Source organism: Eschrichtius robustus, chromosome 1, assembly GCF_028021215.1.
Source record: "Eschrichtius robustus isolate mEscRob2 chromosome 1, mEscRob2.pri, whole genome shotgun sequence".
NCBI lineage: Eukaryota > Metazoa > Chordata > Mammalia > Artiodactyla > Eschrichtiidae > Eschrichtius > Eschrichtius robustus.
Genome location: NC_090824.1, coordinates 37,241,071 through 37,268,825, shown reverse-complemented (window position 1 = coordinate 37,268,825; position 27,755 = coordinate 37,241,071). Strand labels below are relative to the sequence as shown.

At 38.1% G+C, this 27,755-nt stretch overlaps 2 protein-coding genes across 3 annotated transcripts in view; one reads left to right on the top strand and one right to left on the bottom strand.

The window, feature by feature from the left end:
* LOC137765054 (coiled-coil domain-containing protein 170-like) overlaps window positions 1–20,310 on the bottom strand; it is a 52,773-nt gene extending 32,463 nt beyond the window's left edge. Inside the window, exons 1-3 of one of the 2 annotated variants that reach the window (XM_068544227.1) lie at window positions 20,196–20,302; window positions 19,772–19,818; window positions 8,076–8,204 (exon numbers count right to left, since the gene is read on the bottom strand). In XM_068544227.1, coding sequence (XP_068400328.1) covers window positions 8,076–8,204; window positions 19,772–19,818; window positions 20,196–20,217 — 198 coding nt within the window. In that variant the 5' untranslated portion in view covers window positions 20,218–20,302. Of the gene's footprint in view, window positions 1–8,075; window positions 8,205–19,771; window positions 19,819–20,195 lie in introns of both variants that reach the window. The other variant, XM_068544234.1, reaches the window with a different exon arrangement.
* Window positions 20,311–20,362: 52 nt separating this feature from the next.
* The window catches only part of MTHFD1 (methylenetetrahydrofolate dehydrogenase, cyclohydrolase and formyltetrahydrofolate synthetase 1), a 58,908-nt gene continuing 51,515 nt past the window's right edge, over window positions 20,363–27,755 (top strand). Inside the window, exon 1 of the mRNA XM_068544161.1 lies at window positions 20,363–20,514. Coding sequence (XP_068400262.1) covers window positions 20,474–20,514 — 41 coding nt within the window. The 5' untranslated portion in view covers window positions 20,363–20,473. The remainder of the gene's footprint in view (window positions 20,515–27,755) is intronic.

Below are 27,755 nucleotides of genomic sequence, written 5' to 3'. Positions count from 1 at the left end.
AATTGCCTCCATGCTGATGGCTGCTGACTTAAGCAGGTGGTGGTTGCTGAAGGTTAGGATGGCTGAGGCAATTTCCTAAAATAAGACGACAATGAAGTCTGCCGCATCAATTGACTCTTCCTTTCACAAACAATTTCTCTCAGCATGTAATACTTTTTGAGTTTTACCCACAGAAATCTTTTTAAAAATTGGAGTAAATCCTCTCAAACCCTGTCCCTGCTTTATCAACTAAGTTTATGTAATATTCTAAATCCTTTGCTGTCCTTTCAACAATCTTCATAGCATCTTCACCAGGAGTAGATTCTATCTCAAGAAACCACTTTCTTTGCTCATCCATAAGAAGCAACTCCTCATCTGTTCAAGTTTCATCATGAGATAGCAGCAATTCAGTCACATCTTCAGGCTCCACTTCTAATTCTAGTTCTCTTGCTATTTCTACCACATCTGCAGGGACTTCCTCCACTGAAGTCTTCAACACCTCAAAGCCATCCATGAGGGTTAGAATCAACTTCTTACAAGTTTCTGTTAATGTTGATATTTTGAACTCTTTCCATGAATTACAAATGTTCTTAATGGCATCTAGAATGATGAATCCTTTCCAGAAGTTTTTCAATTTCCTTTGCCCAGATGCATCAGAGGAATCACTATGGCAACAATAGCCTTACGAAATGTATTTCATAAATAATAAGACTTGAAAGTCGAAATTAGGGACTTCCCTGGTGGTCCAGTAGGTAAGACTCCGCACTCCCAACGTGGGGGACCCGGGTTCTATCCCTGGTCGGGGAACTAGATCCCGCATGCATGCTGCAACCAAGAGTCCACATGATGCAACTAAGAAGTCTGCATGCTGCAACTAAAAGATCCCGTGTGTTGCAACTAAGACCCGGAGCAGCCAAAATAAATAAATAAATAAATAAATAAATGAATAAAATCTTTAAAAAAAAATGTTGAAATTACTACCTGATCCATGGGCTGCAGAATGGATGTTGTATTAGCAGGCATGAAAATAACATTAACCTCACTGTATTATCTCCATCAGAGCTCTTGGGTGACCAAGAGCAGTAATATTTTGAAAGAAACCTTTTTTTCTGAGCAGTAGGCCTCAACAGCAAGTTTAAAATACTCAGTAAACCATGTTGTAAACAAATGGGCTGTCATCCAGGCTTTGTTGTTCAATTTACAGAGCACAGGCAAAATAGATTTAGCATAATTCTCAAGGGCTCTAGGACTTGGGGAATGGCAAATGATCACTGGCTTCAGCTGAAAGTCACCAGCTGCATTAGCTTCTAACAAGAGAGTCAGCCTGTCCTTGGAAGCTCTGAAGCCAGGCATTGACTTCTTTCTAGCTATGAAAGTCCTGGATGGCATCTTCTTCCAATAGGAGGCTGCATTGAAAATTTGTTGGTTAGTGTGGCCACCTTCATCTTGATCTTAGCTAGTTCTTCTGGATAACTTGCTGCAGCTTCTACATCAGCATTTGCTGCTTCACCTTTCATGTTATGGAAACAGCTTTTTCCTCAAACCTCATGGCCCAACCTCTGCTAACCTCAAACTTTTTTCTGCAGCTTCCTCACCTCTCTCAGCCTTCCTAGAATTGAAGAGAGTTAGGGCTTTGCTCTGGATTAGGCTTGGCTTAAGGGAATGCTGTGGCTGGTTTGATCTCTATCCAGATCACAAGAACTTTTCTCCATATCAGCAATAAGGCTGTTTCACTTTCTTATCACTCGTGTGTTCACTGGAGAAGCACTTTTAATTTCTTTCAAGAACTTTTCCTTTGCTTTCACAACTTGGCTAACAGTTTGGGGCAAAAGGCCTAGCTTTCAGCCTATCTCAGCTTTTGATACGCCTTCCTCACTAAGCTTAATCATTCCTAGCTTTTGATTTAAAGCAAGAGATGTGCAACTCATTCTTCCACTTTAACACTTAGAGGTCATTGTCGAGTTATAAATTGGCCTAATTTTAATATTGTTGTGTCTCAGGGAATAGGGAGGCCTGAGGAGAGGGAGAGAGATGGGGAATGGCAGTAGGTGGAGTAGTCAGAACTCACAACATTTATCAATTAAGCTCGCTATCTTATATGGGCACAGTTTGTGGTCCCCAAAACAATTACATTAGTAACATCAAAGCTCACTGACCACCACAACAAATACAATAATGAAAAAGTCTGAAATGTTGCAAAAGCTACCAAAATGTGACACAGAGGCATGAAGTGAGCAGATGCTGTTGGAAAAATAGTGCCCATAGACTTTCTCAAAGCAGGGCTGCCACAGACCTTCAATGTGTAAAAAACGCAGTATCAGTGAAGTGCAATAAAGTCAAACACGATAAAAGAGGTATGCCTGTTATCTTTTATATTAAAGAATCCAAATTTTTGAATAGTTTGATGTTGGATTTGAACATAATGAACCAGAAATATATTCAGAACTTAGCTAAATTTAGGTAACCCCCAAACTCAGATACAGCTTGTTGATAAAAATTGTCAACAAAGGACTTATGTCTAGAATATATAAAGGACTCTAAACTCTCAGAAAACAATCTGATTAAAAAATGGGCAAAAGACTTGAACAGAAACTTTACTGGAAAGGATATGTGGATGGCAAATAAGCACATAAAAATAGGTTCAGGGACTTCCCTGGTGGTCCAGTGGGTAAGACTCTGTGCTCCCAATGCAGGGGGCCTGATTTCGATCCCTGGTCGGGGAACTAGATCCCACATGCATGCCACAACTAAGAAGTCCTCATGATGCAACTAAAAAAATAGATCCCACATGTCGCAGCTAAGACCCAGTCCAGCCTAAATAAATAAATAAATAAATAGTTTAAAAAAATAGGTTCAACATCACCCGCCATTAAGGATATGCAAATTAACCTAAATAGACATTTCTCCAAAGAAGACATACAGATGGCCAAGAAGCACATGAAAAGATGCTCAACATCACTAATTATTAGAGAAATGCAAATCAAAACTACAATGAGGTATCACCTCACACCAGTTAGAATGGGCATCATCAGAAAATCTACAAACAACAAATGTTGGAGAGGGTGTGGAGAAAAGGGAACCCTCTTGCACTGTTGGTGGGAATGTAAATTGATACAGCCACTATGGAGAACAATATGGAAGTTCCTTAAAAAACTAAAAATAGAATTACCATATGATCCAGCAATCCCACTGCTGGGCATATACCCAGAGAAAATGATAATTCAAAAAGACACATGCACCCCAGTGTTCATTGCAGCACTATTTACAATAGCCAGGTCATGGACGCAACCTAAATGCCCATCGACAGACGAATGGATAAAGAAGTTGTGGTACATATATACAATGGAATATTACTCAGCCATAAAAAGGAACGAAATTGAGTCATTTGTTGAGACGTGGATGGATCTAGAGACTGTCATACAGATTTTTTTTTTTTGCCGACCCCCCCCCAACCTGTCATACAGATTGAAGTAAGTCAGAAAGAGAAAAACAAATATCGTATATTAACGCATGTATGTGGAACCTAGAAAAATGGTACAGATGAACCGGTTTGCAGGGCAGAAGTTGAGACACAGATGTAGAGAACAAACGTATGGACACCAAGGGGGGAAAACCGTGGTGGGGTGGGGATGGTGGTGTGCTGAATTGGGCGATTGGGATTGACATGTATACACTGATGTGTATAAAATTGATGACTGATTAAAAAAAAAAAAGGATATGCAAATTAAAGCCACAATTTGATACCACTACACATATATTAAAATATCTAAAATACAAAATAATGACAACACCAAATGCTGGTGAGGATGCAGAGAAACCAGATCACTCATACGTTGCTGGTAGGAAGATAAAATGGTCCAGCTACTCTGGAAAATAGTTTGGCAGTTGCTTTTAAAACTAAATATGCAAATACCATATGACCCAGCTATTGTATTTTGGGGCACGTATCCCAGAGAAATGAAAAATTATGTTCACACAAAAACCTGTACATGCATGTGCATAGCAATTTTATTTGTGATAGCTAAAAAACCAACAAGTCAACAAGTGAATGGTTAAAGAAACTGTGGTACATACATACCACAATCTCAGCAATAAAAAGGACCAAACTATTGATACAACAGCTTGAACAAATCTCCAGGAAATTATGATGAATGAAAAAGCCAATCTCAAACAGTAACATATGCATGATTCTTTTGTATAACATTTTAAAAACAGCTTTATTAGGATATAATTCATGGATTCATCCATTTGAAGTATACAGTTGAGTGGTTTTTAGTATATTCATAGACTTGTGCAGCCATATTGAACAATTTTTTACTTTTTAAATTGAGATATAATCCACATACCATAAAATTCACCCTTTAAAGTGTACAATTCAGTTTTTAGTATATTTGCAGTTGTGCAACCATCACCATGATCTAATTCCAGAACATTTTCATTCTCCCCTAAAGAAACCCCATACCTGTAAGTAGTCACTCCCCATTCCCCCCTCCTCCTAGCTCCTGGCAACCACTAATCTGTTCTCTGTTTCTATGGATTTGCCTATTCTGTATATTTTATATAAATGGAATTGTACAATATGTTGCCTCTTGTGACTGGCTTCTTTTCATTTAGCATAATGTTTTCAAGGTTCATCCATGTTGGAGCATGAATCAGGACTTCACTCTTTTTTATGGCTAAATAATATTCTACTATACGGATATACCACATATTGCATATCTACTCATCAGCTGATGGATATTTGGGTTGTGTCCACATTTTGGCTTTATGAAAAATGCTACAGTGAACATTCATTTACAAGTTTTTATGTGAATATATTTCTAATTCTCTTATCTATCTACCCAGGAGTGGGATTGTTGGGTCATATGATAACTCTGTTTAGCTTTTCGAGTATATGACTTTTTTTTTTCAGTATATAACATTTTTGAAATGACAACATTTTAGAAATGGAGAAGAGATTAGTGGTTGCCAGGAGTTGGGGATGGGAAGGAAGTGGGTGTGGATATCAAATGGCAATGGGAAGGATCTTTGTGCTGTTAAAACTAATTGTTCAGTATTTGATTGACTGTTTAGAACTTGATACACACAAACACACAAATGAGTACAAGTAAAACTGGGGGAACCTGAATAATATTGGTGGATTGTATTGTATCAATGTCAATATTTAGGCTGTTACATTATACCATAGTTTTGCAAAATTTGGGAGAAACTTTGCAAAATTTACAGTGGATCTCTCTGTATTATTTCTTAAAACTGCAAATGAATCTACAATTACCTCAATAAAAATTTCAATTAAAATTAATAATAACTGGTTCTCATATATTTTTCTTTAGCTGCAAAATTTATATTGCCTCCATTCGCCCCTCCAGAGCTGGCTGCATCTACCAGCTTTCTATTATTTGCCTTTTTACTACACTAAGGGAAGAAAACATCTTATCTGCAAAAAACACTGTCATATTGCCCTCACAAATAAAATTTTCCATGAAAATCAAATTAAAAATACTGGCAAAACACATTAAATTTATCTTAAATTTAAGACACTAGGCCTTATTATACACATTATCAGTAATTTTTTTTACAAGTTGTTTAACTTTTTTTTTTTTTAATTTTTTCTTGGCCATGCCGCATGGCTTGTGGGATCTTAGTTCCCCAACCAGGGATCGAACCCGGGCCCCCTTCAGCGGAAGTGCCAAGTCCTAACCGCTGGACCACCAGGTAATTCCCTGTTTAACTTTTATTACTACAGCAGCCCACCTAGCACTATGCAAGAGTTTTAGCTCAATATCATACTGCCTAAACTAGACAACACAATCACCAACTGAATACTTTAATATTTATCCCTTCTATACCTGGTTTTTCCTAAATATAGCTCTTGCACCTGTTTCTCCATTATTGGACAGAAACACATGATAATTATTTTTGTATGTCCCACAAAGAGATAAAGTTAATTATAACAAAAGATTTAAATGTATGCAGTGAAGAGAAAAACTGTCTCATCAAGACAATTGTGCTCCTGTAGGATTAAATAATAGGTTATTGGAAAAGGGAAAGATGACTCACGCTGAAGGTACTCTACTGAAATCACTAGACTTTTTTTTTTTTAAATAAGTTTGACACAGTTAAACTGTCACTAATTTTTATTAAATTCAGAAAATGCCAATATGAGCTATGGAATACTTTTTAGTGTATATAGTATCTAAAATCAAGTCAAAATGAGCCCTTGTAGAGCCTTTTAGATATCTGTTTTGACAAATAGATGAAAAATATGTACAGGTACCAAATGCTTTATGTACATGTAGAAAATTGCTTTTAAGAAGCACTTGGAAATTCCTGAAAATAGCTTACATATTTTCTTTAAACAAGGTTTAAAACCTGTCTTTTTTGACAATTTGGTTTAAAAGGTTTTTTATGAATTAGGCATAGACATAAACCCTAATTGAATCCAAATCCAAATTATCAAAAATCCCAAACTTCAGAAGTGTTAGTAGTAAGTTATTCTGTGGAGAGGAACAACAATGCTACCCATAGTAAAACTGCTACAATTTTCAGGGATTTGCATCACATTTTTTTCCTGAAAGAGAAAACAAATTAAGAAATGTCTCCAAAGTGTCATAATATTTATTGTATCTATGTAAATTATGTTTAAATTTAATTTCTATTCACCTCTCTATGCTAAAAGAGGGAAAATGTTAGCATAAAAAATTGAAAGAATTATCTATCTATCTATTTACATGAAACCTGGAGTCAGGCTATTGATAGATAAGATAGCAGAAAAGAACTTTAATGAGGTCCTGAGCAGAAAAGAGGTCTCAAGGAATAAAGCCACTCTTATGGGCTGAGTGTGTCCCCTCAAAATTCATATGTTGAAGTCCTAACACCTAGTACCCCAGAATGTGACTGTATTTGAGGACAGGGTGTTTAAAGAAGTAACTATGTTAAAGAGATCTTTAGGGTGAGCCCTAATTCAACATGACTGATGTTCTTAATGAGAAGAAGAAATTTGGACACAGTGACCAAGCAAAGACACGGAGAACAGATGGCCATCTACAAGCCAGGGAGATAGGCCTCAGAAGACACCAACTGTCTCATCATGAAAAAAAAAAAAAAAGCAATTATGTGAGGTGATGGACGTATTAACCAACCTTATTGTGGTAATATTTTGCAATACGTGTGTATATCAAATCACCACGTTGTACATCTTAAATTTACACAATGTTATGTCAGTTATATGGCAATAAAGCTGGGGAAAACATTAAAAAGAAGAAACTAGCCCTGCTGACACCTTATGTTGGACTTCTAGCCTCCAGAACTGTGAAAAAATAAATTTCTGTTATTTAAGCCACCCAGTCCGTGGCACTTTATTATGGCAGCCCAAGCAAACCAATACAGACACCATAGATAGCTACTTATTCAAAAGGCTGGTCAATGTCCCAATAAAAGCATTTAGAACATTTTACTTAAAGGTAACCATAGAGGCAATACAGACATAAGCAGCCACATCATGTTACCTTTAACAATGACACTGGCCTTTGGGATTCCAAACTTGGTTACCTATCTCTTGCAACAAATATTTTAGGGTACTTGAGTTCAACTAAAGAATTCCTATAGGCACTCTCTAGTTCATCACAGGGTGTCAAGGGAAAAGTCAAGGCATTTCCTACAAATGTGGTTTCTTTTTCATCTGTTGATATTACTCAGATGTTTCATTAAGTATTTAATAAGAGCAGTGGGTATTTGCCATTTGGTACTATATTGGAAAGTGGGAACTCACCCTTTCCACTGAAAAATGCTTAATACATGTAACTATTATTATTATATACATTTTGAGCATGGCAGTTCCTAAGCAATGTTCTAATACTACAGCATTCAGCAGTAACTCAAAAGCGGCACTACGTATTATACCATCTTCAAAGGGACTTCTCTGGCAAAAGACAGATTTGGGTCTACATTAGTGCTCCTTGGTGATAAGAGGCTTCAATATTGAGAAAACAGCAAAACTGAGTTCAGAGATTACTTTGAGCCTTTTATCACAATGTTTCTCTCCCTACAGAGGATATAATTTCCCATGGTGTTTTATTTTCAGGTAATCCATATACCTCAGCTAAAAGATTCTTGTATTTCACCAACAAACCAGCAAGGTCAGGATGGACTGGGTCAGCTGCCCTTTTGTTGCACGTGATTGGGTTCCTGGTGGGAACCACTTCAAGAGGTGGATCAAAACAAGCCTACAAAAAGAAATTTCAAATTAATTAATTAAACATGTAACCTATAAATAAAAAACCGCAATGTTTTAGCCCACACAAACTCAAGTAAGTAACTCTAAATAAAATACAACTTTAAAATATTCATTTTGAGGTGCTATCCTAACAAATAAAATAGGTCTCAAGAAAGTAGCAAGTAACATGTTAACCTAAAAGGCTACTTTACATTTTTCTAAAAATTCTTACCTGACAATTTACAACACCAGCGATAAGTAAATGCAGCACATCTAATAAACATAATTTCTGAGAGTGCAGGAATCAAGAAAACACATATAAAATGTCTGGGGAAATTTTAATTCACATCTAGTAAAACCTTTACAGAAACTTGAACTATTATAAGGTCACTGATGAAAGATTTACCAGTATTTGTTTTATTTTTGATTATAAATCAATTCCTATGCTTCTATCATTACACAAATTGATTTTTTTTAAAAATCTGATTTCAGTAAATCAACATCAATTTTGTGTTTCTTTCACACCTTACTGAGGGTAAAAATTAGGGAGATTTACCTGTATTGCAATATCTCCTCCTATTGTCAAAAGAGTGTATAATGTTCTAAATTTTAATTAGCATAACTGGTTAAGAACAAAGTTTATATGATTCAAATGAAGCCAAGAAAAATGTGTTAATCTAAATCTCTAAAAAGTATAAATATATCACATGGTGCTTAATGTATTAAAGGAACAAAATACATTTTTCTAAAGTTATCAGGTTTTAGAATTTTATGCTTACCAAGATACTAGGAACATAAGCCTGCACGAGAAAATACAAAATAACTATGTTTAAGTGTTTAAAAAAATAGAGAACTTTTGAAAATGTGATTAAGTCACAAGAGACCACAAAGAATTAACATATTGGAAAACATGTTGGAAAAACAACCAAATAAGACTCTTAGAAATAAAAAGTGTAATAGTTTTAATTTGAAAACTGGACACCTTAAAAAGCAACTTAGACATAGCTGAGGAATGACTGAACTCAAATATGAAGGAAATTATCAAGCATATAGGAAAAAATAAATGGTGAAAGAGAGTTTAAAGGCAGAGAGATTGAAATGAGAAGGCCTATCATACATCTATTTGGAGTCCAAGAAGGCTACATTCTAGAGAATGGGGAAGAGACACTATTTGAAGAAATAATGTTTTGATAATTTTACAGAATTGTTGAAAGACACCAATCTAAGTGGTCTAGCAAATCCCAAGAAAAGTGACTAAAAAGAATTTCTTTACCTCCACGCTCATAATGAAACTGCAGAACATCAAAGAAAGATCTAAAAAGAGGATAATAGAAAGGACAGATAATTACAAAGAAATAGCAGTTAGACTGGTGAGTGACTTCTCAATAGTAACAGAGGCTGAGAAACAGCAAAATGATATCTGTAATGTACTAAGAAAAATATATCATCTTTTACTGAGTCAAGATGCACAAATTTTCACATCTCTGCAACTGGGCTGCAGCTTAAAGTTGATGCTAATTCATATATGGATAGGTTAGCTGAAAACATACTTTCGAATTTCAAAATAGTGGATAAAATAGTAGTATTTCTTCAAATCAAGGATATAAGGTAACTGCCAACCAGAATTTTATACTTAAATTATGTTTTAAGATTAAGAGTAAAATAAAGATATTTTAGACAAACAAAAATTGAATTTACCACCAATAGGTCCTCACTTAAGAGTATTCTAAAGGATGCATTTCACATAGAAAGAAAATGAACTCACAAAGTCTGAGATACAAGAAAGACTAGTAAAAAAAAGAACAAACAGTAAATATTATGTGGGTATATTTATATAAGCGTTAATTAATTTAAAAAGTGTGATTTATGGTATTGAAAATAAGGAATAGAACCAATGCAGGACAAAAAAAGCATATACACTGAGAGGAGAAAAACAGTTTAAAGCACTATAAAATATTCATATTTCTCAAGAGTAACCATACAGATTTCAGTTAACTTTGCTAAGTATATATGTTAAAACAGCTAATATAACTAGTTAAACAACAGTCATACAGCATATAACTTATCAACTAGTAGAAAAGGAAAAAATGGAATGAGAAAAAAGAAATAAATGCAACACAACAAAACGAAAACAATCAGTTTTTGGTATGATAGAAGGGGGGAAGAGGAAACAAAAATAATGGGACAAATAGATTACACATATGATGATAGAAATACACCCAAATAATCAGTAATATCAATAAATGCAAATGGACTAAACTTTCCAGTTAAAAGCAAAGATTATCAATGTTATTCAAAAAAGCAAAAAACTGAAAACAACCCACATGTCAAATAAGAGTTTAATGGATAAGTAACTTATGGTATATTTGTACAATAGAATAATTATTGAATAATTGTACATAGATCAACACAAATCTCATGAAGTAAAAGAAGTAACAAAAACACAAAAGCAGTATAATTCTGTTAAATAAACTTTTAAAACAGATAAAATTAATATTTATTAGGGATACCTATATGAGTGATAAGACTAGGAAGAGAAGCAAGGGAATGATAGACACAAAACTCAAATATCCACTATTTTTAAGTTTAGGTGGGAGTAAAGGGATTCAGTTAGTAAGGGGCACACAGGAAGATTCTAAGGTACTGGCAGTGTTTTATGAAACTAGGTGATGGGTTCATAGGTATTTATTTTATTAACTAATCTGTGTGTATACATTTTATAGTTCTTTTCTATTTTTTTATTCTATTTTTTCTATATTCTTTTATTCTTTTTATTCTGTGTTTTAAAAAATGCATTCACAAAACAAAACTACATATTTTTTAAGATGCATATATATCCAAAGACATATGTCAAACATATTAGACTGAGATGAGATAGAAATGGAGATGGAGAAAAAATAAAGTGAGAGGGGCCTTGCACAGAAAGATGATACTGTACCATGAACTAAGCATGATTAACTTGACAGTGTTCCTGAGATCTAAAACAAAAGGGCAAACTGATTAAAATGTGCTAAATGTCTTATTTTTAGTACACCACAATATCACTAAGATTTCAAACACCAATAATAAAAAGAAAAAAATAATACTATGTTCAATTAGGTTTTTAATTTATAAAAGTAAGAAATATTCAACCAGCAATTAATTTTTGTAGTCAAGTTCTTTCAAATACAGCTTGAAAACTTTTCTTATTTCATAGTTTAGAAGATATGAACAAGGAGACATGCTGTACAAGAATACTCACTGCAGCTTGTTTATATAAGAAAAAACTAAAATGTATAAAAACTGATATATTACTATAATTTGTAATGGAATTCTATGCAGCAGTTAACATGCCCAGACTAAATTTATGTGAATCAAAAAGAACTACTCTCAGAAACATAAGATTGAGTGCAAATAGCAAGGTAGAAAGTTATGTCTAGTAGAATATCATTTATGTAATTTTTAAAATCCCCAAAACAACATAAGAAGCATTCAGATATATCTAAAAACATGTACATAAAGGCTATACACTTAGTTCAGAAGTTATCTCTGAAAAGGAAAAAAAATGGTCCAGGATGGTCCAGTAGTACTTTGACATAGACTTGTAATAGCAGCTGCCCTAACACCCTCATCTCTCACCACCCCAGACCCTGGGTCCATTCACTTCCCTTACAATCCAGTAACCAAGATGACTAATGCTCAGCAGCAGAGGCCCCAGGGCCTGTCCCAGTGCTAGGAGTGGCAAAGATCCTTACTGGTTGATGTCTGATCCTACTGTAAAATTTATTTATATCATCCATCCCAAGAGTGAAGAATGGGATCAGAGGTTACAAAATGGTCTTCAATTTTGTCAGTGAAGTTTTATTTCTTAAAAGAACAAGTGAAGCAAATTTGGAGAGAAATGTCAAATTTAAATCTGCGTGGTAGGTACGTGGCGTTGTATTAGTCTCTATACTTTTCTGTATGCTTGAAATTAAACACACAAAAACTAAAGTTTACAAACATAATCCAACTGACTTTTAAAATCACAAACTATAAGGACATTATCAGAGGATAAGAAAAATTTTATGGTACTATATTATAGTTATAATTCAATTTAGATTTTAATATATATTAATCCCAAAGAAAACATACGATATTATTTTTAAACTTACTGTTGCAAACTCAAGCTTTTTGTCTTATAACTGATTTAAAATAAAGTTCATAGTTAAATGAGGACATGTTGAAAAAAAGATAATTACTTTATTAATATAAACTTTATAATTTTATAATGTACCAATATTTAAATATATTTTTATGGTGTTATCATATTTCATGAAAAATGGTAAAATAATTTTTTAAATTCCTAGAGGGATTCATGAGCATTTATGTACTTGAAAGGAGTTAAAGGTTGTGGAACACTGTCCTTTTGCATTGTATCAGTTACTTCTTTTCCCCATTTTTATAGAGGTATAGTTGAAAATTAAAATTATATATATACTTAAAGTATGTGACAATGTTTTGATACATGTATACATTGTGAAATAATCTTCACAATCAAGCTAATTAACATATCTATCGCCTCACACAGTTACCATTTTTTCTTTTTTTTGTGGTGAGAACATTTAAGATCTACCCTCTTAGCAAGTTTCAAGTATACAATATAGTATTGTTAACTATAGTCACATTGGTGAACATTAGATCTCCAGAACTTATTCATCTTGCATAACTAAAACTTTGTACCCTTTGACCAACATCTCCCCATTTCCCTTTTCCCTCTACCTCTGGAAATCACCATTCCACTCTCTGCTTCTGTAAGTTTGACTGTTTTAGATTTTACATATACGTGAGATCACATAGTACTTGTCTTTCTTTGTCTGGCTTATTTCAATTAGTAGAATGTCCTCCAGGTTCATCTATGTTGTTGAAGATGGGAGGATTTCCTTCTTTTTCAACGGCTGAATGATACTGTTTTTAAAGAATACGTATATCACATTTTCTTTATCCATTCATCTATTGACTTGTTTTAACGTAATACATTTCCTTTCCTAAGAAAGAAACTAGGCTTGTCATTCTCATTTAAAGCCAATAGGGGATGGAAATAAACCACCCCCCTAAGCCTCCATCTTCACCCCCCAGCTCAAACTTCATCTCCTAGGAGCTACAAGCTAAAGAATAGATGGATCAGTCCACTGGTCTTAAAAATATCAACGGAAAAGATATCATCTGATCCAAGAGGGTATTTAATTTCCAGAGTCTTATTAGGATGCGGTCCTAATAAAGCTGCATACCAAAGGGGTAATATGGGACAACAGAAAGGTGATGGGAGTCAGACTACTCAGTTCTGCCCCTAAATCACTGTGGCCCCTCTCCAGTGTTCATTTTGCTAATCTGCAAGATGATGGGGTTGGATCAAAGTAACTCAGAGGCCCTTTACAGTCTATTTTTATATTGTTTTGGGATTGTGGGCCTTGGTGAAATATCAGAACCACCAAAAAAGCAAAAATAAGTAAAATCCACTTTGAGGTTCCATTAGATTCAGATGTTTCATTGCTTCTTGTTCTAGAGTCAAGCCAGGAATCAAAAGAAGTGAGAAATCATTTGACCTCATGTCTTGCATCATTCATTAGCAAAGGGTGCTAGCACAGGCAAGTGGGCAAAGAGAACTGAACTTTCCTTTCTTTTAGCTCTCACTTGTGCAAGAAATTTACCTCTTCCTCCTGAAAATGGGGGAAAAAAATAAATGCCAGAGTACAACTCACCCCTGGGCTATTTTTCCGAGATGTGTAAGCTGATAGATGCCTGAGTTCCGATGGCTTAGCCTTGTGGGGCCCTTTGCTTTGGGCAGTAGCAAGCCTGCCTGGATTTGAGTGGTTTAAAAACTGGAGAGGGCTTGACATGCTGGAGATAAAAGAGGAATGAAACAGATCTAGTAATGGTGAACTAAAGTGCTTCCAAGAAGAGTTTGCAGAGAATAGTCAGGAAGAGATGCTGAGGTCTGCCCAGAGTCAACAAAGTCTTCGGGAAGGTTCCACTTCAGATCCTTACAGTTTAGCCAGACCTCAGAAGGAGGTGCCCGCTGAACTTGTTGCTTGGACACAAGACAAATCTAGTTTCTAAAGATAGTATCAAAACACTGTTTAAATTATAACTGGTTGAAAACAGCCTGCTGATATACATATATGCACTTATAGTATCATACTTAAATGCTACTTGTGAATCATATCTTTAGACACTTTTCCTTCATTTTCAATTTCTGAATCAGAAATGCTAACTATATCTCTCAAGATTCAGCTAAAAGATAACGTCTAAAATGAGTTAATAATATAGCATGTGATAGCTCACAGTGCTCTTTCTGTCCCAGAGGAACAAAAAATGTAACCTCACATTATGAATGATTTTTATAAATTCAATCTCCCAAGAACTCAATACTGCCTTAAATCCATTTTCCCTATCCATTTCAATTCCATATATTATCTTTCTTTTCTAAAGTGAAAATAAAAGAAATAGAAGAAAGACATCTTCCAAATTAATACCTATGTATTTTATTAAGTGAAAAGATGAAGATTTCTTTTTTAAGATCAGAGAATGTACTCTAGCAGGAAAAAAGTGGCATTTAGAAACTGTGCACTGGAAGGGCTGCAAGTAAGTGGGGTATGAGTTTCCTTTGCTGGTGGTATCTCCCAGGAAATGGAACAGCCCCAGAATGAGAGGAATTTTTATAAGGGGAGGGAAAAAAAAAAAAATCAGGTGGGTGTGATTTGAAGAACATGGAACAGAAGTATGAAGCCCTGGTTTTCTTTACTAACACTGAAATTGGTTTTGAAATTCCTCTATTAATTTATTCTAGATTTATTGATACTGAAGACACTTATTAAAGAACAATTGTCTTTAATGAAACTTTAGTCTCATCCTCATTTTAATTATTTGATACTTAAAATCATTACTATATCAATTCCTTTTCTAAGAACCAAAGAAGAGACTTAAAAGAACAACTAAAATTTTGGTGAATTGAAAAGGGAGAATGAACTGCTCCTCAGTCCTGGCACAAGAATCATACTGGAGACAAAGGTCTTCTTAAGAATCCTATCCTCTGCTTTTATTTTTATTTCCTTACCATTTTATGAATCTTATGCTCTATTAAAAACTTGTTAGTTTCACTCATATTGCCTCTAAGAAAAAAGCTACTATGTGAGCCAAAATATATCCCCAGAAGCACGAACTGATCCTGCAGTATCTCAAGTACCACTTCCTTCCTTGATTCATGCAAGGTGAGGGTAATCTCTCTCCCCTCCTAACTCTTATAGTATACGATCTATACTTTTCCTTTGATTGTTATCTCATTCATATTGTATCATGGGGACTTCCCTGGTGGCACAGTGGTTGAGAGTCCGCCTGCCAATGCAGGGGACACAGGTTCAAGCCCTGGTCCAGGAGGATCCTGCATGCTGCGGAGCAACTAAGCCCGTGCACCACAACTACTGAGCCCACGCGCCACAGCTGCTGGAGCCCGTGTGCCTAGAGCCCGTGCTCCGCAACAGGAGAGGCCACCGCATGAGAAGCCCGCATACCGCAGCGAAGAGTAGCCCCCGCTCACTGCAGCTAGAGAAAGCCCGCGCCCAGCAACAAAGTACCAACGCAGCCAAAAATAAATAAATAAATAAATTTATTAAAAAAATATATATTGTATTATGTAAAAATCTTAGGTCTCCTACTAAATTAAAGGTACATTAAGAGCAGAATCTATTTCTGGTTTATCTCTATCATCCCATATGAGGAACGAAAACTACAGATTGAACAACTAAAGAACCCAACAGGTTCTTTCAAAAAAACCACCCTTATATACATATACAAAGTTAACTTATATAGGTGATAGTACTGTTCTCCCAAACTTACCTTATAGAAATATAATAAAAATATAATAGGAGTCTGAAGTAAAAAATAAAATATGGCAATATGACACAATTATTCTGTGAATTTAGGTTTCTACATAACTTTATTTTTTACACAGTCATAAGATTTATCAATACTCACATTAGAGGACTTCCCTTGTGGCGCAGTGGTTAAGAATCCGCCTGCCAATGCAGGGGACATGGGTTCAAGCCCTGGTCCGGGAAGACCCCACATGCCACGGAGCCACAAAGCCCGTGTGCCACAACTACTGAGCCTGTGCTCTAGAGCCCACGAGCCACAACTACTGAGCCTGCGTGCCACAACTACTGAAGCCCGTGTGCCTAGAGCCCACGCTCCACAACAAGAGAAGCCACCGCAATGAGAAGCCTGCGCACCGCAACAAAGAGTAGCCCCCTCTCGCCACAACTAGAGAAAGCCCGTGCACAGCAACCAAGACCCAACACAGCCAAAAGTAAATAAGTAAAAAATAATTAAAAAAAAAAAAACTCACATTAGAAAGATACAGTATGCTATGCTTCATTTAGTGGAAAGTAAAAACCATAAATTTTTACCATATCAGGCACAAGAGAAAATTCCAAATCCAAGGTCAATTCTAGAAGAAACCTGAATTGTCCAGTATGAGTGGCTGCCCTGCACTATTTACCAAAAGAATGTTTGCACATCAAAGGAGCTGTTGCTAGGAGAACGTATCACAGAGGTCCAGGGAAGGGCAAAGAGACCTCCTAAAGTGATAAAGTAAGGCCTGTGGGTCTTTATTTCCCTAATTAATGAAGTGAAAACATAAAGTGGTTTCATCAAGCATGAGCGAACTTAACAACTCTTAGGAAAGTGATCCCACTGAAAGTAAACATTCCAGCAAAGGTAAAACTTATATTTTGGGGCTTTCTCTTGTTAAATTCTTGGAATAGGTCAAATTTTTGTACTTCAATACTTACACCTTATCAAGAAAGAAGTATTTTGAAAGGAGGAGAAAAATGATGATTCCATCTACTATTCCTAAAGCAAGAGATGATTTGTCTGAAAAACTGGTATTCTAATTCTAAGAAATTATGTCCCTATTATGTATTCTTGATACCAGAATCACTAGAATTATACTTCAAATATCATCTAATCTAGTGGTTCTCAACCCTGCCCACCCATTAGAATCTCAAAGATAACTTCAAAAAATACTGATACTCTGACACTACCCCAAGTTCTGACTTAATTGGTCTGCAGTGGAGAGCCTAAGCAGAAATATTTTAAAAAATCTACACAGGTAATTCTAGTGTGACTTTAGGGTTGAGAACGACTGTTCCCCTATCTTCATTTACATATGATAAAAATGAGGCAGGGATAAAATTAGTATTAATAGGAATGAGAGTAATAGTTTAATAACTAAACCAGGAAAATAAGAAATATCCATTTTTTCCCTCTAAAACTAGATTTTAAAAATTACATCCCCAAGCAGCAGAAACATAACTATGAACAAGACAGGAAATTTCTTATAAAGCTGAAATTCTGGTGGAAAAAGAAAAAGATAGTAAACAAGTATATAAATAAATAAAATCATTTTAGATAGTGTTCAGTGCTGTGAATAAAATAGGCTAATGTGATATTAATGAGGAGGTAAGTGAGGGGGCAGTTTTTGATAATGTAATCAAAGAAGGCCTGCTTTGAATATATTAACATAAATCATATTATACATTTTACTGGATAACCTGCCTTGATCATTTAACAATTTGTGAAAGTTATCTTACAGTGCATCTATAGTATATATCCATTGTTCCTTTAACAACTTCATCCATCCTGATGGAGATTTTATTGTTTTTTACTATGGAAATTGATGCTGTGAGGAACACTTTTATACATATATGTTTGTATATACGTGTACTTATTACTCTAGGATGAATTCCTAGAAGTGGAATTACAAGATCAAAGAAAGCACACATTAAAGTTTTGATAGATATTATCAAATAACCCTCAAAATTTTTGTAAAAAATGGAACTTCTGCAGAAAGGATACACATTTTTTCAAGCAACTGCCATTAACAGGATTTGAATAAAAATATTTTATCTTTCTATTCTCTGTGAAATGATCGGTTCTCAGTCTTTATCTTATTTGACCAATCTGCAATATACTCGGCAGAATTAGTTACCTCTTATTCCTGTGAAACACTTTCTTCTTCACTTGTCTTCTAAGGCTGCATGCTCTCGGAGTTTTTTCTCATAACACGCTGGACTCCTCAATCTTCCTTCCTGGTTCCTCCTCATCTCTTTGAATTCTAAACATTGAAGTGTCCTAGGCATCAGTCCTAGGTCCTCTCTCTACCTACACTCATTCTCTTCCTGGGCGCTCATCCAATCTCACGGATTTAGCTATCGTATCTCTCGTTTATATGAATATCACTAAGACATCTGGATGTCTAAGAGGCATCTAAAAACATCTAAAAACTTATCTCATCTCTGTAATGGCAACTCCATCTACCAGTTGCTCAAACCAATCCCTCGCTTTTTTTTTCTTACACCCTACCTTCCTCTCTTTATTGAGGTTTCTGCTCAAGTCAGATTCCCCAGAGAAGCCTCTCTTAGCACACTTCTAAAACAGCACTCTCCTGCCTCCCACCACCATTCCCTATCCTCTTAGCTTGCCTATTTTTTAAAAATGCTAGGTCTCAATATCTAAAATTAGAGCACATATTTCTTTAATTGATCATTAGCTGATGGGGGGGGGCAACTTTATTGGTTCACCGTGGTATCTCTAGCACCTAGAGCAGTGTCTTTTGTTGTTGACACAGTAGCTACTCAGTAACTATCTGCTCAATGAATGAATGAATTGTACAGGTCACATAGAGATATTACAGTTGAAAACCAGGCCGTTAAGGTGCAAAGGCAACATATTTGAAACATCCAGTTTTGGTCCTAATTCTAGGCACAGCTATGCATCTTTGACTAGTTATCCTTCAAAGTCTATTTCTACATCTGTAAATCGGGGTTTATGTCATCTCCCTCAGCAAACAAGAAGCTGTAGTCAATATCTATTTAGTATTACAATCACAAAAGTTTCACTACCTGTAATTTTCCAGGAACATCTGCTTCAATTTTCGTCTTAATTTCAGTTGTCCAGGTATAACATAATGTGACGGTATGTATTCAGAAGTCCCTAACATTTTAAAGTTATTATACAGTTGGCCCTCAGTATTTTTGGGTTCCGCATCCTCAGATTCAACCAACCCTGGGTCAAAAATTATTAAAAAAAAAAAGTTCCAGAAAGTTCCAAAAAGCAAAACTTTAATTTGCAGCATACCAGCACCTATTTATATTGCACTTACCCTGCATCAGTAATCTAGAGATTGCTGATCTAGAGTAATCTCGGGAGTATGCACGGGAGTATGTGCTTAGGTTATATGTAAAAACTACGCCATTTTTTATAACGGATTTCAGCATTTGCGGATTTTAGTATCTGTGGGTCGGTCCTGGAACCAATCAGAAACTTGCAGGCCCAGTCCTCGCAAACACCCCAGCTGCCTTCCAAGAGGGAGGAGTGTCTGCCCCTGTCAGTCACTAGGCATCCAGTTTATGTAAGGCCCGCGTCCTTTCTCCAACCCCAGATCTGCGTGGGGGAATCTGGCAAAATCTAGACTCGCAAAGCTGACGACCCTCCCCGTACTGGCCAACTTGGGGTTATCCACACCCTCAGGGAGCCACGCGGCGCTCCAGCTCCACCGACCTGAAACAGCGGGTTGGGTTTCAACCATGGCGGAGCATCAGCTTCACCTGAGGAGATTTTAAAAACAGTCAGAGGCGCCACCCACACTGTCCGATTCAGTTTCGGGGTGGGGGCCCCGACACCAGTCTGACGCAGCCGGGGAGCGAGAACGCCGGACGCCACCCCACACTCTGCAGGTCTATCCCCTGCCGGCCAGCCCGGCGCCCAGCCAAGCTCCCCACGCGGGAGCCGGGCCAGAACACTCCAGCAGAAGCCCCGCCCCCTTAGCCCGCGCAGGCCTCCCGCGCCAGCCAAACCTGTCTCCTGCGAGACCGCCCCTCGGCTCCGCCCCCTGCCCCGCCACCGAAAGGCTGGAATCGGGGGTGATTCTCTCTTCAGCTGCTTCCCCGCCCACACGATGGCGCATTCTGGAAAGGGTCCTTACACCAGCCAATCATTTCCTCCATCCAGTCTTCCACAGAGTTCCCTCATCTTCCCGTGGCATTTCAGACCCTCCCTCTATTCAGCTTTTCGCTGCTTGAGGGGCCTACGTCCGTCTGGACCGCGCACGCGCACATCCAAGTCCAGGGGAGCGCACGCGCAGTAGCAGGGTCGGTCTGGGCGGTCGCTAAGCACGTGTGTTGGGCAGTCCCGCGCAGCAGTGGCGAGAGTCGAACCTCGGTTTTGTCGGTGACCATTGTGGGCAGCGGACTTACAGAGGTCATGGCGCCGGCGGAAATCCTGAACGGGAAGGTCATCTCCGCGTAAGGACCTGTCATTGTTGTTAGGGCGTGTTGGGCTGCTGGCGAGGGCTGTGAGCAGGGTGTGCAGGTCCCTAAGGACCCTTTTTTTTTTCTTGCTGGGGGGAGAATTGTAGCCTAAGAGTCTGGCCAGCCGGGTGGGGAGGGAGGACATTGTCCTGAGCCCTTCACACCTGAAGACCGGTTCCCTACAACCAAAGAAGGGCCTGGTGGCTGTGCCCGCTGGCTCCTATGCTTCTGGGACAAGTCCTCTTACTCACCCCGACGACTATGCTCCCAGAAGTGCAGCTGCCAGACGAGAGAGTAGTTTGGGTTGCCTGCAGCATCCCAGTCAGAACTCAGAAATCCAGTTAATTCCCTTGCCCTGTAATTTGGAGGTGAGGAGACTGAGATTAGTGAGGTAACAAGGTTACAAGGCTGATTAGTGGCAGAGGGTCTCCTTCCAGACCATAGCTTTTCCCACTGCACCAGTCATCATTTGCTAAGTGGAATCCACTAAACGTTTTCTTTTTCCGTCAATTTCATGCCCCTCTGACAGCTATCGCCTGTGTCCTGGTCCTAGATTTACTTTCTAGTTTGGCTCTTGAGTCCTGACAGTATTTTCTATTCCTTTTGACCTCTGCCATTTCTACCCTATAGGAAATCTGAATGCTTCTCTAGTGGATATGATTGCCAGACTTAATTCCCTGGGAGTAACACCTGGCTGGGAGGTGACTGGTGGGGAAAGATGAAAGTAGAAGGGGAAAGGGTATATTTTGTGTGATCCACCTGGAGGTTGCTCTTGGGACCTTGGACCTCACCAGTTATTTAGTAACAACTGTAGCTGGCAACAATAATTGCCCCATGAAGCCCTAATTTTGTGAGCAGAGGTTTTTGAGTGAATTATAGAGTCATTGGCAGTGAAACCCACCTTGGGTTTCCTGGAAGACAGAGATGGTGGACAAAGAAGGTGAGATGTAAATTAGATGGTGGTGAATCTTTCACATTGGTGAGGAGGAACTCCAAACGTTTACATTAGAAATCACAATACTTACACCTGAGCGCTTTTCTGCATGGGGTTTGCTAAACTGCATTGTTTGTGCTTGACCTTCGTTTTTTGTTTGCTTATATTTCAAACCCAGTCCCTTCATCAGTAGCTTTGCTTGATAAAATCTTCTTTTTAGAAAGACTGGTTGTGAAGAGATAATTTAGGTTTGCTTTTTGGCAGGCTACTGAGAATAGGTGCTTACTGGATATGTTTTGGTTAAGTGGAGAGCAAGTTAAATATACTTGTAAGCTCCGTAAGGGCAAATACATGCATTCTTTTATTTGTGTCTATATCCAAAACACCTAGAAACCTTCTTTCACTCCTTACTAGTTTTGTGGCATTAAGCAAATTAGCTAACCTCTGTGCCAGAATTTTCTCAAATGTAAAATAAAGATAATATCTAGGCCATTGAATTGTTAGGAGAATTAAATGAGTTCCTAACTGAAGAGCATTTAGAATTGTTCCAGGTACATAATAAGTGTTCAGTACAAGTTAGCTGTTAACGATTAGTAATTAGTTAATGAATACAGAGATGATTGATTCATTATCTCTTTGACAGTGATAGTTGCCTTGAGATTCACTCCTTTTTTTTTTAATATTTATTTATTTGGCTGTGCCAGGATCTTCATTGCTGCCTGCGGGGTCTTCGTTGCGGCATGCAGGATCTTTAGTTGCAGCGTGTGGGATCTAGTTTCCTGACCAGGGATCGAACCCAGGTCCCCTGCACTGGGAGCATGGAGTCTTAGCCACTGGACCACCAGGGAAGTCTGGCCTTGAGATCTATTTCAGTGGTTCTCAACATTAGCTACAGATTAAAATCACCTTGGGAGCTTTTTGTTTCTGATATTTCTTTTTATTTACATATGAATACATACAGAAAAGTGCACCTGTCGTCGGTGTACAGCTCAATGAGTTTTTCATTACTGAACTTGAGTAGCACCCAGTAAGAAATGACAGTGTTGGCATTCCAGAAGCCCCTCTCTCACTCCCATCCCATCACCATCCCCAACAAAGGTAATCACTATCCTGACTTCCAACACTGCAGATTAGTATTGCCTGGTTTTGAACTTTATATAAATGACATCATACAGTATAAAGTCTTCTCTGTCTGGCTTCTTTCAGTCAATGTTGTGTTTCTTAAATTATTTCATGTTGCAGGTAGTTGTAGTTCATTTACTCTCATAGCTGTTTTGTATTCTATATGAATATGCCACTATTTGCTTATCCATGGACACTTTGGTTTCTAGTTTTGGGTGACTATGAATAGTGCTATGAGCATTCTTTCATATGTCTTTTCGTGGAACATATAATATATACCTTTCTGTTGGTTACATCCCTAAGAGTAGAATTGTGGAGTAATAGGACATATGTATGAGCAGTTTTATATAAGTAGAAATTGCCAATCTTTTCCAAGGTAGTTTTACTAACTTATATTCATAGGAAGCTTCAATGCTTGGTACCCACACAGACTGATTTAATTGGAATTGCTAGCAATAAGCCACTGGACTCAATATTTTAAAAATCTTTTAAAAGCTCATCCTTTGATTCTAATGCATCTTGAAGGTTGAGAACCACTTATCTAAAGCCTTAACTCTTTTTTTAAAAAAATTTTTTTTATTTATTCGGTTGCGCTGGGTCTTAGTTGTGGCACACGGGCTCCTCAGCTGTGGCATGCAAACTTAGTTGCGGCATGCATGCTGCATCTAGTTCCCTGACCAGGGATTGAACCCGGGCCTCCTGCATTGGGGCCACGGAGTCTCAACCGCTGTGCCACCAGGGAAGTCCCTAAAGCCTTAATGCTTAAGTCCAAGTTTCATCAATGAGGAGGAATAGGGCAGTGATTTGGTGGCAGGTACTGAAAGCATTCTCTGGAAATGACTGTTCCAGGTACTGTTCCAGGTACTGTTCCTCTCCCTTGTTGGCTCAGAAGTAACATAGCTAATCTTTTACAGTGCCCCGTGGTTGAGCAATCCATTGAACTAATTGATACTAGTTCCTACTAACACAATTCATAAACAAGCACTAAGACTAAGGACTTTGTGCTTACAGAAGATTTTTCTTTAATGTGCTTATCAAATGGCTCTTTCAGATGCTGCCACAGCGTGGCACCTTGACCTTCATGGAGAGCTTGACTCCAGGAGCAGGTAGAGCTCACAATTCCTCAGAGAAGAGGAGCTCTGGAACGGGGGACAGCCTGCTTGGTTCATGAAGTAGTGCAGTGCCTCAGCTCCCCATGCTGAGGCTGCAGCAGGCAGCTGACCCTTGGCCATGGCCCTGGGGGAATCCTGAACAAGAAGGTGGTTCTTAGAGCTTGAGTAGGTTGGGCTGCAGGTAGAGGGTCTGGGCAGGGTGTCCCTACCTTCCTCTTTTACTAGGCCAGGGACACTCTTGAGAGGAAAGGTAAGTGAACTTCTTACATTGCAACCAGGGATCCTGGTGTCAAAGGGAAGGGTCCCTCATTCCCCAGATTTGCAGGTCAGCTTCCTTGTTTGCCACCACTGTTGGGCCTCTCTGGGGACCAATTTGCAAGCCTTCAAGCTCCCTGGGCAGTTTCTTCTCTGATGTAGTATTTGAATTGTAAAATTTCTTCCTTGGAGGGAGGAAGGATGGGGCAAGTCAAGAATTCCACAGTCAGAATTTCTCCAGAATCTAGTTCACTGCCCATCCTATCCTGCAAGCTGAGGAAATAGTTGAGGCAAGAAAAGTGATGTGATTTGGCCAAAGGTTACTCGGCTGGTTAATGGCAGAGGCTCAATTAGAACCAAGGTCTTCACCCAGTACATGGTGCTTCTTACTTTGTCAGGCACTTACTACTTTTGCTAAAAGGAATTTCATAAACTAATTTTTTTTAATTTATAGCAGTCTTCCTCTTGTTGCCATGCTTCCCATTCTGCTGAGAAGGCCATCCCTGACTTTTCTCTACTTTTATTTATTCTCCCGTTATATCTTTCTGGTAGCCAGGACTGGACAAAATTCACCATTCCAGATTCCTTCTCTGCCTATGGGAAACCTGGATCTAGTTGCCAGTTGTGTCCCTTTGGAAGGAACACTTCCATTTCTTCCTTAGGGGAGTTCCAAGGTTGTAGGCTGGATTTGAAAATTGGGGGGAGATCTGAGGGTTAGGGACAAATATGTGTTTCTGGATATTTATTCACTTAATAAATATCTGTGTGCCTCCTATATGCCAGGCACTCTTCAAAGCCACGAGACTATAACAGTCAACAAAACAGCCCACATCCCTACCCTCGTGGAGTCTCCGTCCTGATACGTAGAGACAGATGGTAAAACTGGTAAAACAGAATGTAAGGTAGTGAGAAATGCCAAAGAGAAAACCAGAGCAGGGAAGAGGGACAGATTTCTGAGGCATGGGGGTTATAATTTTGAATATGGGAATTAAGCTCATACTCATTGTGAAAGGAACTTCTGGGCAAAGATTTGAAGGAGGCGGGGCCACGAGCCTGCTAGTGTTACGGGGAAGAGAGTTCACTGCCTTGCATGACTTAAGATAAATGATCTTTCCTTTGGATTTTGGTGCCCAAGTACTAGTCCCTGCTTAATTTAGTAAGCAGCCTTTTGGACCTAAGCCCTTTCTACCCAAGATTGTCCTTTAGTCTTCTCTAAAAGCAGAAAGGCCAGGTCTCTGTGAGCCTTTTCTCAGATAAGAGCTGTTGGCCTGCTCTTCCTTTTCAAGTGGATACCCCAGTTTTCTACAGTTTCTCGGCATTCCCCTTGGATGATGATGCAGAGGCCTGCTTGAGATTAGGGCCAGAATCTGCGCTGATGGCCAGATCTGTGGTTAGATACTCCTGAAATAGGAGTAATTCTGGGTGTTGGGCCCTCACTTTCGGATCCTGAGGCTTGGGGCCACCCCATCATGTCTCATAACTCTTGCTACCAGCTGAAGATTACAGAATGGTAACCTGGAGGCCAAATGTAGTTTTGTTTTGTTGGGCTTACAGAGTTATTTTTAAAAATTGGATTACCTCCTGACACATTAGTGTGTAGTTACACATAAGAATCTGGATGCCTGGCCTTTTGAAAGGACGTGGAAAGTTTAGCAATACCATGCTCTCTGTTCTAGGTGTCACCAATTTGTTGGATCTGAGTAGCAGCTGCCCCCACCCCCAAGTGAGGGCGGGGGAAGGTGGGACCAGTTGTTCAGGCATCCTACCGCACCTTGTTGTGTGCACCTGGACACTGACAATGCTGTTTCTCTGTGTGACCTTTCTCTAATGCTAAGGCACTTTTAGGCTCTTTTTAAAATCCTATCTTTTATGAAGCCTTTCTCCACCAATCAACCTACTTTGCAGCTCCATTCGTTTCCTCTAGATCAGTGGTTCTTAAACGGGGGCAGTTTTGTCCCTCCTTCCGCCCCAGGCCACGTCTGGACATGTCTGGAGACATTTTTGCTTGTCATACGGGGAGTGGCTGTGCGCTGGCGGCATCTAGAGGTAGAAGCCAGGGTTGCTGCTAAGCACCCTACAATGCACGGGATGTCCCCCGCAGCAAAGAATTATCTGGCCCAAATGTTAGTTGTGTTGAGATCGATAAACCCTGATCTAGAAGTTTAAAAAACATTTATTCTGTCACTGTGTATGTGGATTAATGATGACCTTTACACTCACTGGGAATTGGGGGGTTCATTAGAATTTTACACATTTAGCTATTTTCATGTCATAAATATCAGGCAATTTACGTTTCCCTTAGGTCTTTGAGAGAGTTTGAGAGAATTGGGTGGAAGAATTTTACATTATAAATTTTCATTGGAGCATAAAGTAGATTCACATTAAGCTTTCAAATATATATTTGAGGTAACTGTCAAGTTTAGTAAATATTTGCATTAAGTTATAATAATTCTTTTTTTAATAAATTTACTTTATTGAAGTATAATTGATTTGCAGTGTTATATTAGTTTCTGCTGTACAGCAAAGTGTTTCAGAGAGAGATATATATGTATATATATATATACACATACACATATATATATATATATACACATTCTTTTTCATATTCTTTTCCATTATGGTTTATCGCAGGATATTGAATATAGTTCCTTGTGCTATACAGTAGGACCTTGTTTATCCATTCTATATATAATAGCTTGCATCCGCTAATCCCAAACTCCCACCCCTCCCCCACCTGCCCCCCTTGGCAACCACAAGTCTGTTCTCTCTGTCTGTGAGTCTGTTTCTGTTTTATAGATAAGTTCATTTGTGTCATATTTTAGATTCCACGTATAAGTGATGTCATATGGTATTTGTCTTTCTGACTTACTTCACTTAGCGTGATAATCTCTAGGTCCATCCATGTTGCTGCAAATGGCATTATTTCATTCTTTTTTTATGGCTGAGAAGTAGTCCATTGCATATACGTACCACATCTTCTTTATCTATTAATCTGTTGATGGACATTTAGGTTGTCTCCATGTCTTGGCTATTGTAGTGCTGCTGTGAACATAAGGGTGCATGTATCTTTTTGAATTATAGTTTTGTCCAGATATATGCCCAGGAGTGGGATTGCTGGATCATTTGGCAACTCTATTTTTAGTTTTTTGAGGAACCTCCATGCTGTTTTCCATAGTGGCTGCACCAATTTATATTCCCACTAACAATGTAGGAGGGTTCCCTTTTCTCCACACCCTCTCCAGCATTTATTGTTTGTAGATTTTTAAATGATGGCCATTCTAACTAGTGTGAGGTGATTCCTCATTGTAGTTTTGATTTGCATTTCTCTAATTAGTCATGTTGAGCATCTTTTCATGTGCCTGTTGGTCATCTGTATGTCTTTGGAGAAATGTCTGTTTAGGTCTTCTGACCGTTTTTTTGATCGGGTTGCTTGTTTTTTTGTTATCGAGTTATGTGAGTTGTTTATATATTTTGGAAATTAAGCCATTGTTGGTTGCATCATTTGCAAATATGTTCTTCAACAAGGAGGTAATTTAATCTTTTAATTTGACTTAACTAACTAGGAATTTGAAATATATGCCTTTCTTGGAACACTAGGTGGCCTCAATTGTTTTTACAAGGAGCTACATGTTAAGTTTTTCAGAAAATTTGAAGAATTTTTTAGCAGTGTAACAGTTGTAATGAAACAAAACAGCAAATGAACAAAATGAAAATAAAGCAGATGAAATCAGACATTTGTGTTGTACTGCATTGTAAAATCTTATAACAACAGTCCCCTTGTGGGGGTGGGGGAGGGTGAGAAATGTATGTCC